Genomic DNA, 16,505 nt, shown 5'->3' on the forward strand with positions numbered 1-16,505 from the left:
AGTCTAACTTTGGGTTAATGTGTACTAACTAAAAAAATTTACTTTAATTGTCGTCTAACTATCTAACCCAATTTTTCAGTAATGCATTATATTAGGGAAAGGTTTAGAGGTGTGGTTTGCACTCTGAAATTGGAAAAATTAAAAGGTTAGCAAAACAATCCAAACGTTAAAAAAAATAAGGGCCTTTTCTAAATGTGAGGATACAAAACCCAAATGATTTATTAAATAATAATAATTGGGGCACGCAGAGACAAATAAAACATAGTAACTTATTTAAAATCCTTTTTAACTCCAAATAAAAATATCTGTTTATAAATTGCTGACGTTTTAACTTTATGTTTCCTAGAAAAAGTAAACCAAAAAAATTTTTTTTCCACTTGATAGGAAATTAACGCCCATTAACAATCCAATGATATTCAAGAATACAATGATTACATTTTTGGCTGGAAAATCATTGTAAACTGACCCCCTCCCAACCTGTAAACTGTTTTAAACAAATAAATTAATAACTCTTTATGTATTTTTTCTCACATTTTCCATTTTTTTTAAAAGGAGGTTAACACATTTTATTAATTTAAATTGCTTTTTACCTACTGTAATTACGTAAGATTTAAAGGTATAAATTCTGTGACCATTTCATAAAAAATTTGCCTGATTAATAGTTTGAAAGGGCCTTTAAGATTTAAGAGGCTGCTTTAAATCTAAATAGTAAAATGTTGAAACTTGAAAGGTGTAGGCATCTTGTTAGAGGCGAAAGGGAAGGACTATCAGTGATTTAGAAGAAATGCCTTGTTTTTGTGAAAAAAAAAAATAATGTTGACTTTTAAATGAGGTTTAATGTTTAATTTAAAATCATTACAAAAATAATTGGTCGCCTTGCCTGCGGCAAAGGCTTGAAACCAATTATTTTTGTTAAATAAATTTATTAAAACCTAACCTTACTTTTAATTACGAATTTTTACTTTTTTTCTGTAATTCATAAGAAAATAAGTTTTAAAAAAATTTACTAGGGTTCTCAATATGTATCTCATTTTTTTTTTTTTGATTTTTGTTTGATATATTTTTAACGAAGTTCTTTTAAAAATATTACATACAAGTACAAAATGGTATTCATTCTTCCTAATGTATTACTATATGACAAATTCGTTCATTAAAAGGAAACACATTTCTTGGGGTTTTTCTCCGGGCCTTCCGGGATTCCTAACAGCTAATCTATGATAATGAACATGGCGTAAACGGCTAGGAGGCTATTCTGTACCACGGATTTATATTAACAATATAAATCCGTGTCTGTATTACGTATATTTATAACATCTAGATATTTTTACTAAAATTAAAACTAATATTTGTTCTAAAAAACATGCCTCTTGTCGAGCTTTAATTCTATTAAAAATCAATCACCATATTATTTTTATCCTTTGTTTTAAAATCAATAAAAATTATTCTTTATTAATTTATATCTCATATCTTAAAGGGAACTTCCACTGAGTCCAATGACCAAGAGTCTTTCTATTTCTATTTGAAAGACCTGGGAAAGCCTTAAATACAAAAATTTGAATTTTTTTAACATAAATCAGCCTGGAGCTTACTTAAAACAGAAAGATTACCCAACAATTATTCAGAAAAAACTCAAGAAATAGAATGAATCAATCATTTTGTGGATTTCTTAGCCGGATATTGAGTGACTATTTTAGGTGTATTTTTAAAGCGAAAAAGAATATCATTATTTTTTGGGAAAAAACGGAGAAGAGCGAAGGTTTCCCTCCGAAAGTGCATTGTTTTAAAAAAGCCATAAGCAATTCAATAAAATATTTTTTTGCATATTGGGTTCTGGGTGTAATATCTTGCGTCCTACCTGGACTATTCAGTATTGAGGTTTGAGCCATTTGAAAACCAGGGTCATTGGTCCAAAGCATAAATGTTTTTAAATTCCTCTATATTAAACTTTGGGTTGGAAAAAATGTTTCCAACAGTTCAAACTAATTTGTTATGCTAGTTATTTAGATCCCCACGCACCCACCCCTACCAGGATCTACATGATTGTAATGTCAAACTCTTTCCAAATCTAAATGTGTTTTTACAAGGTGGTTACTGAAAAGAATGAATGGGAATTTTAAAAAAATTAAACACCCGTTGACATTAAGTCCGTTGGCAAATGTCGCTCGATATTATCTTGAACCAATATAATTAATTTTTAAATAAATTGAATTGACAAGCTAAATAAGAAACTGTCTGATTTTAACTCGAAATCTAGATCGTAATTAACGCTAAAAAAATATTCCCAGATATATAAGATCTAGAAATTTTAATCTCTAGATCTAGTATCCAGAATTGACGTGATCAAATTCAGAAAAAAATCTTTTAGTCATACCCTTTGGATAAATGCGGTGCTCAATTTGACGTATGCAAAGAAATCGTGCACGTGTTTTCAATATTATCATATTATCGATTACCGCCCTTGCAAGGATTTACACTATGCGAATCGAACTGTAGGCCAACAGTGTGTTATCTTTTATCAGACTCGCTTAAATTAAAACTGTAAGAGACGGAAAATCGAGTAAGATCTATCTATTAAACCTTAAAAAAAAACCCCCAATTTAACCCCCCTGCAATCGGGGTGTGTAAAATAAAAGTGTACCACATTTTCTGTTGTAATCATTGTAATGGAATGATTTTAGAATGTGTAGGTAAGATTATTTTTAAAATTTGCAAAAATTATTGTCATATCAATAATCATTTGATTGCATTCTTTTGCAGCATGCCTATAATCATGATAATTAGTACATCGAGCAACAAATTTACATTACTGTTAGTGCTGTTTTACAGTACAGTATAGTGTTACAAATACAGTGTATATATTATATTTAGATTATATACTGTACTGTATATATGTCATATTTCTATAAGTTAAAATAATTTGAAATTTGTTATAGTTAGCTGTCACTTTGCCATTGTTCACTTATTTGAAGTGTCTTTCACATACATGTAGATCTATATATCAGTGACATCCGATATTGTGAAAATGAGGGGGGTGGCAGGGTGAGGGCCTGACGGAGGTGCAAGACAGGGAAGTGAATAGTCAAAATATATTGAGTTGCCAAAGCTATCACTACTGTACTAGTACTACAATAAGTTTGTTCTGGGTCAGAATATTGCTGTACTGTAGACCTGATACATAAAATATGACAATACCTCATCGCATAGTACTAGGAATTGACTGCAGATGTGCATAAAATGTATACCAGTTAAACTTTACTGAATTGTTGAGTGTTGATTTATTTTCATAAGATCTGTACTGTACCAATGCTGGCTATAATAAGTCTAGATCTATGAAAAAAAATATTCATGCCCATGCCATTAAATATGGGAAGGTGTATATAATTTTAAAATATTGCAGTTGTTAAATTTGATATGGATAGAATTATAATTCTATATATTTTCATTTTTTATTCAGTTAAGTCTTTCATTGAAAGACTTCGCATTTTCTTTTTTTTTAAGTTTTATGTTGAAAAAGCGGATTTGACCATTGTAAAAAATAGCTTCAAATCTGTGGTTTTCGTCTAAATATTTGAACTAGTAAGTCTTCTTTTAATTGTGACATTTACATCTTAAAATTCTTGTCTTAAAAGACTTTAAGTCACTAACTTCTGTTCTGAATATAAACAATTAAATTTAGGTCTGAAATTTTTAATCTTTATAATAATTAAAGTAGGAAGTAAATATTTTTAGCTATACTGCAAGTGTTATGTGATAATGTAAAGGTATCAAATTAAAAAGGTATTTTAAGCATAAGATCTTGTAGTGTAATGTGTCTGTATTGATTTTAAGTGTATAGAGTTTATTTTCAATGAGGTGCACTATTACAGCAAATATCTGACATAAGATAGACTTGATAAAGAGTCTTTTATGAACTATATGTCCTATAATCTAAATAAATCACATTAATATTTTGTACACAATGTCACAATGATCAACTTCATATACCCATAATGATATGGTTAAGTCTATTAAACTTGAATAATATGAGAATAGGGAGAGCTATATTATGTACTCACCCAAGCATCAGTGTCACACTTTTGGTTAAGTTTAGAATGCAAGTTGGTATTTCTAAAACTAACTGAAGAAAATGTGTCACCCTTTTTTGAGAGGATAATAGGAGGTCACTGTCCAAGGCCAATAACTCAACCTAAATTTTGACACAATTATCTCCCTTTTCAATCTTAGAAAATTCTAAATTATCCAGGCTCTTGTTTTAACTATAGAGCACTGAGAAAAGTCAACCACACTGTCGTACTGACAGCTCTTGTTCAAAAGATTCATAACAGAAAGTTTCTGTTATAAAACACATGTGAATATGTATTACATAACAAAATTAATTACCTTTAATATATTTTACTTATTATACCTATTGCAGTTTAATTGGACCACCAGAGGTAAAAATTCACTGCATACAAGGTAATTCTCTACCTGCCACCCTGCCCCACCCCTCCAGAATACAGTCTATGATTCTCTCCCCCCCCCCCCCCCATTTTAATTATGCCATTAGAGCCTACTAGTACATGTACACATTTTACAAAGTGTGCATATATTGCTTTTCTGAAAGTTACTTTTATGAGGAAGAAAACTTATTTTTGTGTTTTTCTCAAGTATACAGTCAAAACTGATAAGTTTTCAACAACAATAAAAAATATATAGGTCATGTAGTATGCAAAAATCATAATATTTCCTCACAGTTGCTTTCATTTCTGAAAGCAATTTGCACAGTGAGACTTTTACTTTTATATTCTATTAAAATGAAACAGATAGCATTGTTTTTACAAAGGACATTTTAAATGAAGATTATGTAATCTGTGGGTGTGAAACATAAAGTATCAGCCTGGCCTGATTCTTTGCTGCTTACTTTAATACCAATAAGTAACAATTACTTAGTGTTCAATTTTTTAATTCACATTGTTCCCATCTAGCAAACTAATCTTGGTATAAAAACCCAGACATCGATAAGCTGCCACATTTGTTTGGATTATCTCAGAAGATTAATTATGTCATCACCAAGATGAAAGTTTGGTTTGATGTGTTCCAGATGGACAGCAAGATAACATTTTCTTAATATTCATTGCCATGGAAACAGGCAGTCCATTAATGAATAATATGCACTGTAACTAATTTCCTAGTAAACTGACCTTCTTTGTAAACAAGTATTTCATTCCTGTTAGTATAAAACCCACGCGTACTAAAAATAAACACTGCTGATAAGCTGGCCCATAATGCTAGGCGCCAATAGTGAACAAAGGACCTGAGTTTTTCTGTTTTTAGAAAATAATTAACTTCATTTAATTTTAGAATGTGATAGGTTCTTATAGTTTGTCATGGATTTATTTTATGGGAAAAAATAAGCAACTTTTTCTGCAGAGTGATATATAAATGTCCCATGTGCCTGAAATTATTCAGGTTTAATGAACTGCTGCACATTCATCCAGAAAAGTGATCTTAAGTTAAATTGTCATTAATGCATAGTGTTTAAGTGTGTTTAAGTGAAAATTATTCAAATTTAATGAAGTATAGAGGAGCAATGGATATAGGTATAATCATTTTTACTTTTTTTTCCCTAATTAATTTAATTATCTATCTTATCTTACTAAACATTATCAATTTGAGTCTAAAAAAGAAGATTGTTTTTGTTCTTTTAGGAAAATTTTGATGCAGTTATCGGGGAAAAGTATGGGATTTTCTTTTAAAATTTGGAAAGCCATCCATAGTTAATATTAAAATAAAATTGTATTAATTAGGGTAAGTGAAAAAAGGCCCTAACTGAAGTATAGTACAATTAATTAGTTAGCTATTATCTGTGTTTGTCTGTCTAGTTGTCCGTTTATACATTTATAATTTCCCTAGAAGTGTTTACCAGTGATCTGTTTCAGGGTGAAAAATAAAAAGTAAATTATTAAAATTACAGGCAGTTGGTGCATGGCTTGGATAGTATATTGTGCATTATAGACCATTCCCACTTTTTAAAAAAATAAAAAATTTTTTTAAAAAAAAGTTTTTTTTAAAAAAACAAATTATTTTCAGTTAAAAAAACAAAAAAGTGCTTTTTTTTTAATGGAAACCCCATATAATTACTGAAAAAAAATTTTTAAAATTCCCTTTAAAACTTTATTTAAAAAGTAAACTACAGGGAAAAAAGCCAAAAAAGTCTAACGATTCAAATGATACATATACATTACATATCTGTGCATATTCCACACTGGTATGAAATTATGTAGTACATAATGATATACAATACTGCATCATGTACATTGTATTTTGTAATACAGTGGCAGTAACCTGAGTGAGACTACATAATTGTAAGATATTATCAAGTCACAGTGCATTTTTTATAGAAGGATATTAAACGGCCAAATTTACATTCTTTACGTTACCCTCGTGCTTTCTAAACTTGTACATTTTGCAATTCTGACTTTTCATCTTGCATTCTGACTTTGTACATCTTGCATTTGAACTTGTAAACATCTTGCATTCTGACTTTTACATGTTGCCTTTCCCTTCATGCAACATTTGCTTTCTACTGTGTCTCTTGCTTTAATTGTATGTTTGATAATCGTTTTTAACGATCAATTATTTATTCAAATTTGTTGAGGTTTTCAATACTGGTTTATCTGCTTTAGGATTAAAAATGGGAATTTAAATTTGACAGGAAATTATTGGCAAATGTTTAACTTTTTTTTTGATAACCTGTTCACTACACTGTATTCTGTAAATAATTTTTCCAGTAACTCACTTCATTTAACTTCAAATATTAAAAGAAAGGATTTGTTATATTAACCTTAAAGTTGTATTTGTGTCTGCATATGTGTATCATATACAGTATATATATAAATTTAATATCAAGACATTGATTTATCACTATATGTTTAACATTCAATACAATATTAATTCACAATTGAGAATCTGAATACAATTTTAAAGTAAATAAAACCCAGTTCTTCATGTATTGTGTATTTTTGTGTGTTCTAGTCAAATATATTGACATGCCAAAGCTACTGATTCTGAGGCTATTTTTCGTTTCTTGGGTCAGAATAAATTGCCCAGGGGCAAAATCACAATATCTTCATGCACAGTTACAATTGGTTTTGGACTATGTGTGATCTGAAATTTCACGAAGAATGTTTTTTCCTAAAAGACAGCCTGCAAATTTATTGCCTTTAAAAAAAATTTACAAATTACAGGCAATGAAATTGCTCAAAACTTGGTTTTTATTTTACTGATCTTTAAATTAGATATTTCATGTGTGACATACTTAAATAATTTTAGACTATTTTATAGCTTGATAAGTTAAATAGTTGACAGTAACAATTATTCTGAAATTGTTTATTTAACTTGACTGGCATTAGATTATTTGTATGTTAAACACTAAATAAATTCATTATTTCATTTCAATTATCTCAACTATCCCATCACACATAAAAGTCTAAATAAAGAGGGACAACTCTAAAGCCTATATAACTGACATGTACTACAGATTTATCTCCCCTTTTTACACACATGCATAATAACAGGAGACCTAAAGAAGCCTTACACCTGTTTTCACAAAATAGGTTACCAAATTTAAGTGTTGAATTTATTTCAGTTTCATCTTCATGTATGAACATTCATACTTAAAAATAGAATAATATTCTTATGTATTCGGGAGGGGTATAGTCAAAATATATTGACATACCGAAGCTTTTTGTTCAGGGTCGAATCTCACTTCTACGTAGATACACAAAATAGCACAATATCTCATCGCAAAGTACATTTAGTTGGACTAAGTTAATGATAATGCAAAGTATTGGTCAAGTTATTAAATATAACAAGGCCTAATATTTCCTTTTGAAGTGAATATTATTTTTTTGTAATTCCTAATTACCCTTAAAAGAATACAAATAGCGATTTTATCAACAGATAATAAAGTTCATGACTAAGAGAGGTCAAATCATATAAAAAATTACACAAATTGTTGTAAGAATTCAGTTGAAATTAAATCAAAATACAGTAAAATTCCTATTATACCCTTACCGGACCGGGAGCTAAACATTTTCCAAAAGGAGGGGGGGGGGAATTATTACAACACATTGGCTAGTCCAACTAATTGTACTCCGCGACGAGATATTGTGCTATTTTCGTGTCTGGGCAATATCTTGCCTCTACAGTGAAATTCTGCCCCAGAACGAAAATATCTCAGAATCAAGCTTTGGCACGTCAATATATTTTGACTACACATTGGCGTGATGCAAAAAGTACAACAACAAAAATGGGCAGTTTACTTATTTTAACTTTTCATCAGATTCTTGATACCTTAAATTTGATGTAGGACAGTTACAAAAATAGAAGCTTGACAAGTCCTTTAAAGAAGCTTAGCAGATTAAGGGGTAAAATTTACATTATTATGGTTCATAACTGCAAGCCTGTGTTAGAAAAGTTATCTCTCATAATTATCATGGATGTTTTTTCTTTATTCAGGAGATGATTCTTACTGCTGTCTGGTAAATAGAAACAGTTATCTACTACTGAAACACCATCATCATAGACATGGCGGGGAAAAGACATTGTTCATTGTTTTGTTCACCACAACCTATAGCTAGGCTGGTACAGATATTCCCAAAACTTGCGATAATTTTCTTTGTGATTCATTTCACTGTGATAATTTACTCATGTAAGTTCACTTTTTAATTTCTGTAACATTATGAATCATAGCTATTTCTTAATTAAACAATCATGTTGTTTAACATTTAAACTGTCCTGATTCACTGAATTTCAGAAAAAGTAAATCAAATCTGTTGTACAAATTAAAAATCCACTGTATTGGGGCCTCTGTTGCCATGTTGTTTTGGTTGGGGACTTCAATTTTCTTGAACATTACCATTGTTGGTTTGAACTCTGTTTGTTTATATTAGAATCTATCTTGCTAGTTTATGGCCAGTACAGTGGTTCATCCGGGTGCAGACTTTTTCAAGAAATTATGCATGTAAGGGCACCTACGGTCTTCCTCTTCCAGTTAAGCTGGAAAGTCACCAAATGACCTTTATAGTGTCTGATAGACTTAAAATCCAACAAAACAAATTTACTTATCTGCATAGATAAACTTGATTTTTTTTTACAGCTATTGTTTTATGAATGAATCACAATTCTATCTTCACGTTTTAAAAAATAGTCTGTTGCAATATGGTGATTTCTTCCCTTAAAGGTCCCTTAAAAAAAATCAAAATGAAGTTTGTAGAATTCATTGTTTGGCTATTTTTTCTGTGTAGTTGGCAAAATTCTACTGCTTAAAATATTTTCCAATTCACACTGAGAAAGTGACCTCATGTCAAATAAGTAAATGGAAAAACACAAGATGATGATTGTGATAATTCCAGCTTAACTGGAAGAGGAAGATCTTAGGTGCCCTTTCATGCATAATTTTCTAATTGTACTGGCTGTAAGCTAGCAAGAGAGATTCTAATATAAACAAAAAGAATTTACACCTACAGTGGTAAATTTAAGTTCATAATGATGCATATTTAGTAAGAAACAATATTTTATAATTATTTAGCATGGTGTATGTATTTTGAGCAGGAAGCACTGAATTAGATACATGATTCTGTATAAAACATAAGCATTGGCAATTCAAAATTGCAATGCCAATCCCTACTAAATTCTTTGTTTTTGTCATTTTTTGTGAAGCTGACTGGTTTAAGAATCACCGCTTTCATATGTTCTATTATTTACAGCTAATTATATAAATATTTTTCCAGTTTTGAGCCCCTCACCACATGCAATGAAGTCCAACGATGTCCCACCTGGAGTTGTTGATGATAAGATGCAGTCAGTTGGAAATCATATTAGAATTAATGCAAATATAAGTAAGTACATTTTATCACATAAGCCATGGCGCAGGAGTGTAATAAACCCATTTAATAATCAAAGCACAAGGCGCTGAATTTGTTTGGGTCTCAGAATGTCAGAAAGGTGATGGTTGTGAGATTATAAAACCAATTTATTATGCCCCCATTTCGAAGAAAAGGGGGTATATTGCTTTGCACTTGTCGGTCCGTCGGTCCGTAGACCAAATGGTTTCCGAGTGATAACTAAAGAACCCTTAGGCCTAGGAACTTCAAACTTGGTATGGTGATTGGTCATGACCAGTAGATGACCCCTATTGATTTTGGGGTCAAGAGTTAAAAGTCAAGGTCACATTGACCTTGTAAGCAAAAACAGTTTCCGATCAATAACTAAAGAACCTTAAGGCCTAGGAACTTCAAACTTGGTATGGTGATTGGTCATGATCAGTAGATGACCCCTATTGTTTTTGGGGTCAAGGGGTCAAAGGTCAAGGTCACATTGACCTTGTAAGCAAAAACGGTTTCCGATCAATAACTAAAGAACCTTAAGGCCTAGGAACTTCAAACTTGGTATTGTGATTGGTCATGATCATTAGATGACCCCTATTGATTTTGGGGTCAAGGGGTCAAAGGTCAAGGTCACATTGACCTTGTAAGGAAAAACGGTTTCCGATCAATAACTAAAGAACCTTAAGGCCTAGGAACTTCAAACTTGGTATGGTGATTGGTCATGATCAGTAGATGACCCCTATTGATTTTGGGGTCAAGGGGTCAAAGGTCAAGGTCACATTGACATTGTAAGGAAAAACGGTTTCCGATCAATAACTAAAGAACTTTAAGGCCTAGGAACTTCAAACTTGGTATTGTGATTGGTCATGATCAGTAGATGACCCCTATTGATTTTGGGGTCAAGGGGTCAAAGGTCAAGGTCACATTGATCTTGTAAGCAAAAACGGTTTCCGATCAATAACTTAAGAACTTTTAGGCCTAGGAACCTCAAACTTGGTATGGTGATTGGTTATGACCAGCAGATGACCCCTATTGATTTTGGGGTTAAGGGGTCAAAGGTCAAGGTCACATTGACCTCTTGGGTAAAAACGGTTTCCGATCAATAACAAAAGAACCCTTAGGCCTAGGGACTTCAAACTTGATATTGTGATTGGTAATGATCAGTAGATGACCCCTATTGATTTTGGGTTCATGGGGTCAAAGGTCAAGGTCACATTGACCTCTTAGGTAAAAACGGTTTCCGATCAATAACTAAAGAACCCTTAGGCCTAGGAACTTCAAACTTGGTATGGTGATTGGTCATGACCAGCAAATGACCTTTTGATTTTGGGGTCAAGGGGTCAAAGGTCAAGGTCACATTGACCTTGTAAGTAAAAACGGTTTCTGATCAATAACTTAGAACGCTTAGGCCTAGGAACTTCAAACTTGGCATGGTGATTTGTCATGACCAGCAGATTACCCCTATTGATTTTGGGGATCAAGGGGGTCAAAGGTCAAGGTCACATTGACATTGTAAGTAAAAACGGTTTCTGATCAATAACTTAAGAACGCTTCGGCCTAGGGAACTTCAAACTTGGCATGGTGATTGTCAAGAGCAGCAGATGACCCCTATTTGATTTTTGGGTCAAAGGTCAAGGTCACATTGACCTTGTATGTTAAAACGGTTTCCGATCAATAACTAAAGAACCCTTAGGCCTAGGAACTTCAAACTTGGTAATGGTGATTGGTCATGACCAGCAGATGACGTATTGATGTTGGTGTCAAGTGGTCAAAGGTCAAGGTCACATTGACCTTGTAGGTAAAAACGGTTTCTGATCAATTAACTAAAAACGCTTAGGCCTAGGAACTTCAAACTTTGTATGATGATTGGTCATGACCAGCAGATGACCCGTATTGAGTTTTGGGTCAAGGGTCAAAGGTTAAGGTCATGACCAGTAGATACTTGATAACCCTTATTAATTGTTTGATCACTGGGTCAGAAGTCATGCATAATAACCTTATCACATGACTAATTGGCTGCTGATAGGGGGCATACATGTTTTACAAACATATCTTGTTTTTGTATAGTGCCACCAATGCTGTGTCCAGTGTTATAACTGTAGTAAATTAGCTATAAGGCTAATTGCAACACAGATATTTGATTCAATGTTTATTTGGCTTAAGCAATTAAAAAAAAAGTTACCTTAACTGGGATTAAAAAATTAGACTCCAAACTTCTCGCTTACTAACCGAGCGTGTAACCCCTTGACCACAGTGATATTCTAAGATAAGAAAACCACATTATTCTAAATTAGGGTAACCCTTATTAATTTCACGGTAAACCTGTTGTTTAACACTGATGTAAATAATCAAGGAGCTTAATATAAGCATGTTCATCTGTAAAGAATAACACAATATTAGAAATCTTCGATCAATCAGGATCTATTTTTTCTTCCCCGAGAATTAATGCAATCTTTACGCAGTGATTTCCCTTTAATTTTTCGGCGTTAGTGTACTTATAAAGGGAATTAACCGCTTCGAGGAGTTTGGACTACATGTACTTTTGGTATTTGCAAATAAGCACATCATGGTCTGAAATTTTGCTTAATAATATTAAAGCATGCTAATGTTACTTTTTAGCTCACATGAGCTAGCTAAGGGTTAGCTTTTAGGATCGTTAAATGTCCCTTGTCCGTCCACACATGTTCATTAACACTCTAGCGGTCACATTTTTGACACGATCATCATCAAACGTTGCCAGGATGCTTTTCTTTGTATTAGCCAAGATGAGTTTAAATATGGGTCATCTCGGATGAAAAACTAGGTCACAGGAGCTAAAAATAGAAGAACCTTGTTAACACTCTACTGGTCACATTTTTGACTCAATCATCATCAAACCTAGTCAGGATGCTTGTCTAGGTAATTGCTCGGATGAGTTCGGTTATGGTCATCTTTAATGAAAAACTAGGTCACAGGAGCTAAAAATAGAAAAATCTTGTTAACACTCTAGTGGCTACTGTTTTCATCCAAATATCCTGGAAATTGATCTGAAAGTTTGTTTTGATGATTTCTAAGTCAATTTTGAATATGGTTCACCTGAGGTCAAAAACTAGGTCACACTGCTCAAATATAGAAAATCCTTGGTACACTCTAGTGGTTACAATTTTGACTCACCTGTCATGAAACTTGGTCAGAATGCTTGTCTAGGTAATTGCTTGGATGAGTTTGATGGGTCAGGTGAGCGATCTAGGGCCATCTTGGCCCTCTTGTTACCATAGTTTTGTAAATGAAAAATTATTCTCTTTTACCCATAAACCACTTTAATTTTATATATGTAATAAACTGAATATTATTTTCATGTAGATTCAATATTGTATTTATTAAACTTATTGAATAAATTTCAATAAAACAATATTTATATGTTGCAGGAGGCCCATATAATATGATATAAGTCAACTTGTTCGATAAATTTACAATGTAGTAATAAATATACACTCATTCAATATCCTCTTCTTATTATATGATTCATGAATCTAAAATCAACAATTGCATTCTTAGAAAACTACTTTGTATTAACCTGACTTTAAACTGTTGGTAGATCAACTTTTATATTTTGATATATTTTTAAAGAAAATCCCTGGCTTCTACTTTGATTAAAAGTTTGATTTTTTCAGATGCTAGTGATAATAATATATTGCATCCAAGACACGATGATGTCCCTTCAAGCAACAAGACCAAGTCTTTGTTACTTCAGAAACTCATCCCCAATGGTATCCATGGTAACAAAGGTAGAAAATATTCCAACATACAAGTTAATGTTCACAAGAGAAGTATAAAAAGATGAGAAGGATTACTACTAGTATGATTTATAGTTTATATGCATGCTGGATTTTTTTGTGATGTTGCTATGGCAACAATTGTTGGTAATCATGAAATATAAAGAGCAAATAGTGATTAGCTGGTGATAAAGATATGTACATACAAATGCATGCTTAAAAGAAGATTTTGTATCAGAGCAACATTTTTGAAAGGAAGGTTCTTCAAGATGGTACATGTGATAAATACGCATTATATATTGTTTAATTGAAATGTATTTGATGTGATGCTTTACTCCAAAATTATGTTTGTAGCTTGACTTATATTTTACAATTTTGATACATTTATGTTAGATAAATTATGAATATCATTACTATGCAAAGCATTAGTGCCATATTTGCATTTAGGCAACACTATGCCCATTTTCTTTCTTGTTAATCTGAATTAAGTATTTTTAAAAAAAATGTCTTTTATAATGATGGTTTGTTTACCAAAATTTGATAATAACAATTATTTGAAAAAAACTTTTTAAAGGACTGTACCACATATTTTGATTACTGGTCAGTTCCGCAGGAAATATACAGATCACATTGGTTATTGATTACAAAACAATGAAACTGAAAACAATCAAAGTTAAATTTTACGGATAATAATTATATGACATTGATAGCTGGATGGGCATTATTTCACTTCAAAATCTCACTTCTTTACATTAATTAATCTTAAAATTTGATATTTGTTGTTATAAGAACAATTTGCCAATCAGTCAAGTAAGATGATGTAACCTAATGTTAAAATATTTTCCATGCAACTACAACATATGATGTAGCATTTAGACTTAGTCAGGCTTGTGTTCATCATAAAGGATTGTATTGCATTATAATAACAATTAACCTTACATGCTAAATATGTGAATTGCACTTGTCCATCTTTCAACCAGGAAAAAAACATTTCATAAATTTGGGTGGAAATTTTCAAAAGACTTAATAACAAGTAGTGCAGTCCATGATCAGATGGCACTTCTTGGTCTGCACTGGTTACATTAAAGAATTCTTTGCTGATAGAGTTAAAGAAACGTTAAAAATGGCATTTTCAGAAGATATAAAATATACCAATGATTATAGTGATAAAAAATTTGCATTTGAATATTTTTTTGTCATAAAAAACAACAACAACAAAAACAAACAACAACAACAAATGTGAAATAAGTGAGTTATAATTTGAACAATGCGCCTTGCCTTCCAAAACTATCCAGTCTTCTCAAGATTTGTGATTCTTCTGATGTAATCAGAGAAGGATACAAGTATATGATTGTAGGTTCTTACAAAAAAAGGTGAAGAAATGATGGTGTTCAGTTTGCCTTTGAATAATTAAGTTTTGGGTTTTATATATTGTAATTATGTTTTTTCATATATTTGTCATCTGATTGCTCATTAAATGAGTTAACAACCAGTGATGTTACAATAGTTGAAGTAATAGATAAGTTACCATGATTTACATGATCTGTTTTATTTGCTTGTCATGTAGTTTCCAAATCAATTACATTCCAATAGGATTATATCAGTTTTATTGTATCTTTTTACTACCATCTTACTTGTGCAGGAATATGCTGATTCATAGGGCTTATTAACCTTTTGAGCACTTCTTAATTACATTTATAAGCATTTTGTGCATTGGTCTCTATTGTTTGTGGATGATATTATGAGTAGATGAACTCTCAATTGTTTAGAGAGGATAAAATTGAAAGTTATGGCTACTTAATATTGTTACTGTCGAACACCCAAGTCACATAATTTCTGTTTTATGTGATTGTTAATGTTATGTAATTTCATAGATAATGACACTCATTACGATTATATTATTCTTTAAATTACTGCCTAACTTGCATTGGACTACGATGATTCTTACTGCTAAATAACCGTGTGTGCACTTACCTGTAAGGTTATCTCATTAAGCGAGACTCACCTGTAAGTTGAAGGTTGATCATAATTTCATCCAGCACAAATCTCCCTCGGGGCTCACACAGATTACCGACGCAACATCAACCCCCAAGCTCGGTCATACTTAAGAATGATTTCTAGCGTGCAAGAAAGGTATTTAAGCAGGAATCAAACGGGAAGGATGGATGGGCGTGTGAGCCCTAAGGGAGATTTGTGATGGATGAAATTATGACCAACCTGAAACATAAGGTAAGTCTCGTAGATCAATCAATTTCATCCAACACATAATCTCCCTTATAGGCCCCAGATTTGTTTAGAAACATATTTCTAATTTAAAGTAATTGAAGTTGTACAATAAAACTATAATTCTTCTCTATTGCATAATATATGAAATTTAATTTGTATGTTTATAATCTGACAAAACAATAGAAATTCCTGAATTATTAACATTTTTAGCGAAAATAAAAGGCATTACTTGACGTCTTGGTTCTGGAAAATTTTCATGGGCTCACAGATTTCAGCTCTGGTGCCGCCCTTTTCAAATTAGCCACATCCTGCTGTTTTGATTCATGCTGGTCAAAAAAGCATAAAAGGGTTGGTCAAACTTTGATTTACAGCATCACATGACATGGTAGCTTGGTTCCCCATACGAGCAATCGTCTCGAAAATATTTGAGACATGCGTATCACTACTTTCTTCACTTCCGCACTGGCTTGATTTCAAACGGGCTTGTCAAACATAAGAATGCGTCGTTACTTTTTGTAACTTTTTAAAGATTTCATTATCTTGATATATAATAACGCTGTTTCCAAGAAATTTTGTATGTGCCTTTTGACAGTGAAATCTAGTCAGTATTTTTAGTTAAGGCATATACTTCGCTCTTTTGGCATGAAATCTGCCT

The 16,505-nt window shown here is 31.9% G+C and overlaps 1 protein-coding gene across 1 annotated transcript; it reads left to right on the forward strand.

Moving 5' to 3' along the window:
- Positions 1-2,647: 2,647 nt before the first annotated feature.
- Positions 2,648-16,083, forward strand: LOC132734428 (uncharacterized). The gene is made up of 4 exons (XM_060721165.1): positions 2,648-2,687; positions 8,500-8,692; positions 9,774-9,881; positions 13,523-16,083. Exons 2-4 carry the CDS (start codon positions 8,569-8,571, stop codon positions 13,690-13,692), a joined length of 402 nt encoding a protein of 133 aa, XP_060577148.1. The 5' UTR covers positions 2,648-2,687; positions 8,500-8,568; the 3' UTR covers positions 13,693-16,083.
- The last annotated feature ends 422 nt before the right edge of the window (positions 16,084-16,505 follow it).

The sequence above is a fragment of the Ruditapes philippinarum genome, unplaced genomic scaffold (assembly GCF_026571515.1).
Source record: "Ruditapes philippinarum isolate M1 unplaced genomic scaffold, ASM2657151v2 ctg8491_1_1_1_1, whole genome shotgun sequence".
Lineage (NCBI taxonomy): Eukaryota > Metazoa > Mollusca > Bivalvia > Venerida > Veneridae > Ruditapes > Ruditapes philippinarum.

What these genes read in the sequence shown, in the direction of transcription:
- LOC132734428 (XM_060721165.1), top strand. Translation starts at nt 8,569, where the DNA reads ATGGCGGGGAAAAGACATTGTTCATTGTTTTGTTCACCACAACCTATA. An exon ending in CACTGTGATAATTTACTCAT is followed by an intron (nt 8,693 to 9,773) that starts GTAAGTTCACTT and finishes ATATTTTTCCAG; the next exon opens with TTTTGAGCCCCTCACCACAT. An exon ending in TAGAATTAATGCAAATATAA is followed by an intron (nt 9,882 to 13,522) that starts GTAAGTACATTT and finishes TGATTTTTTCAG; the next exon opens with ATGCTAGTGATAATAATATA.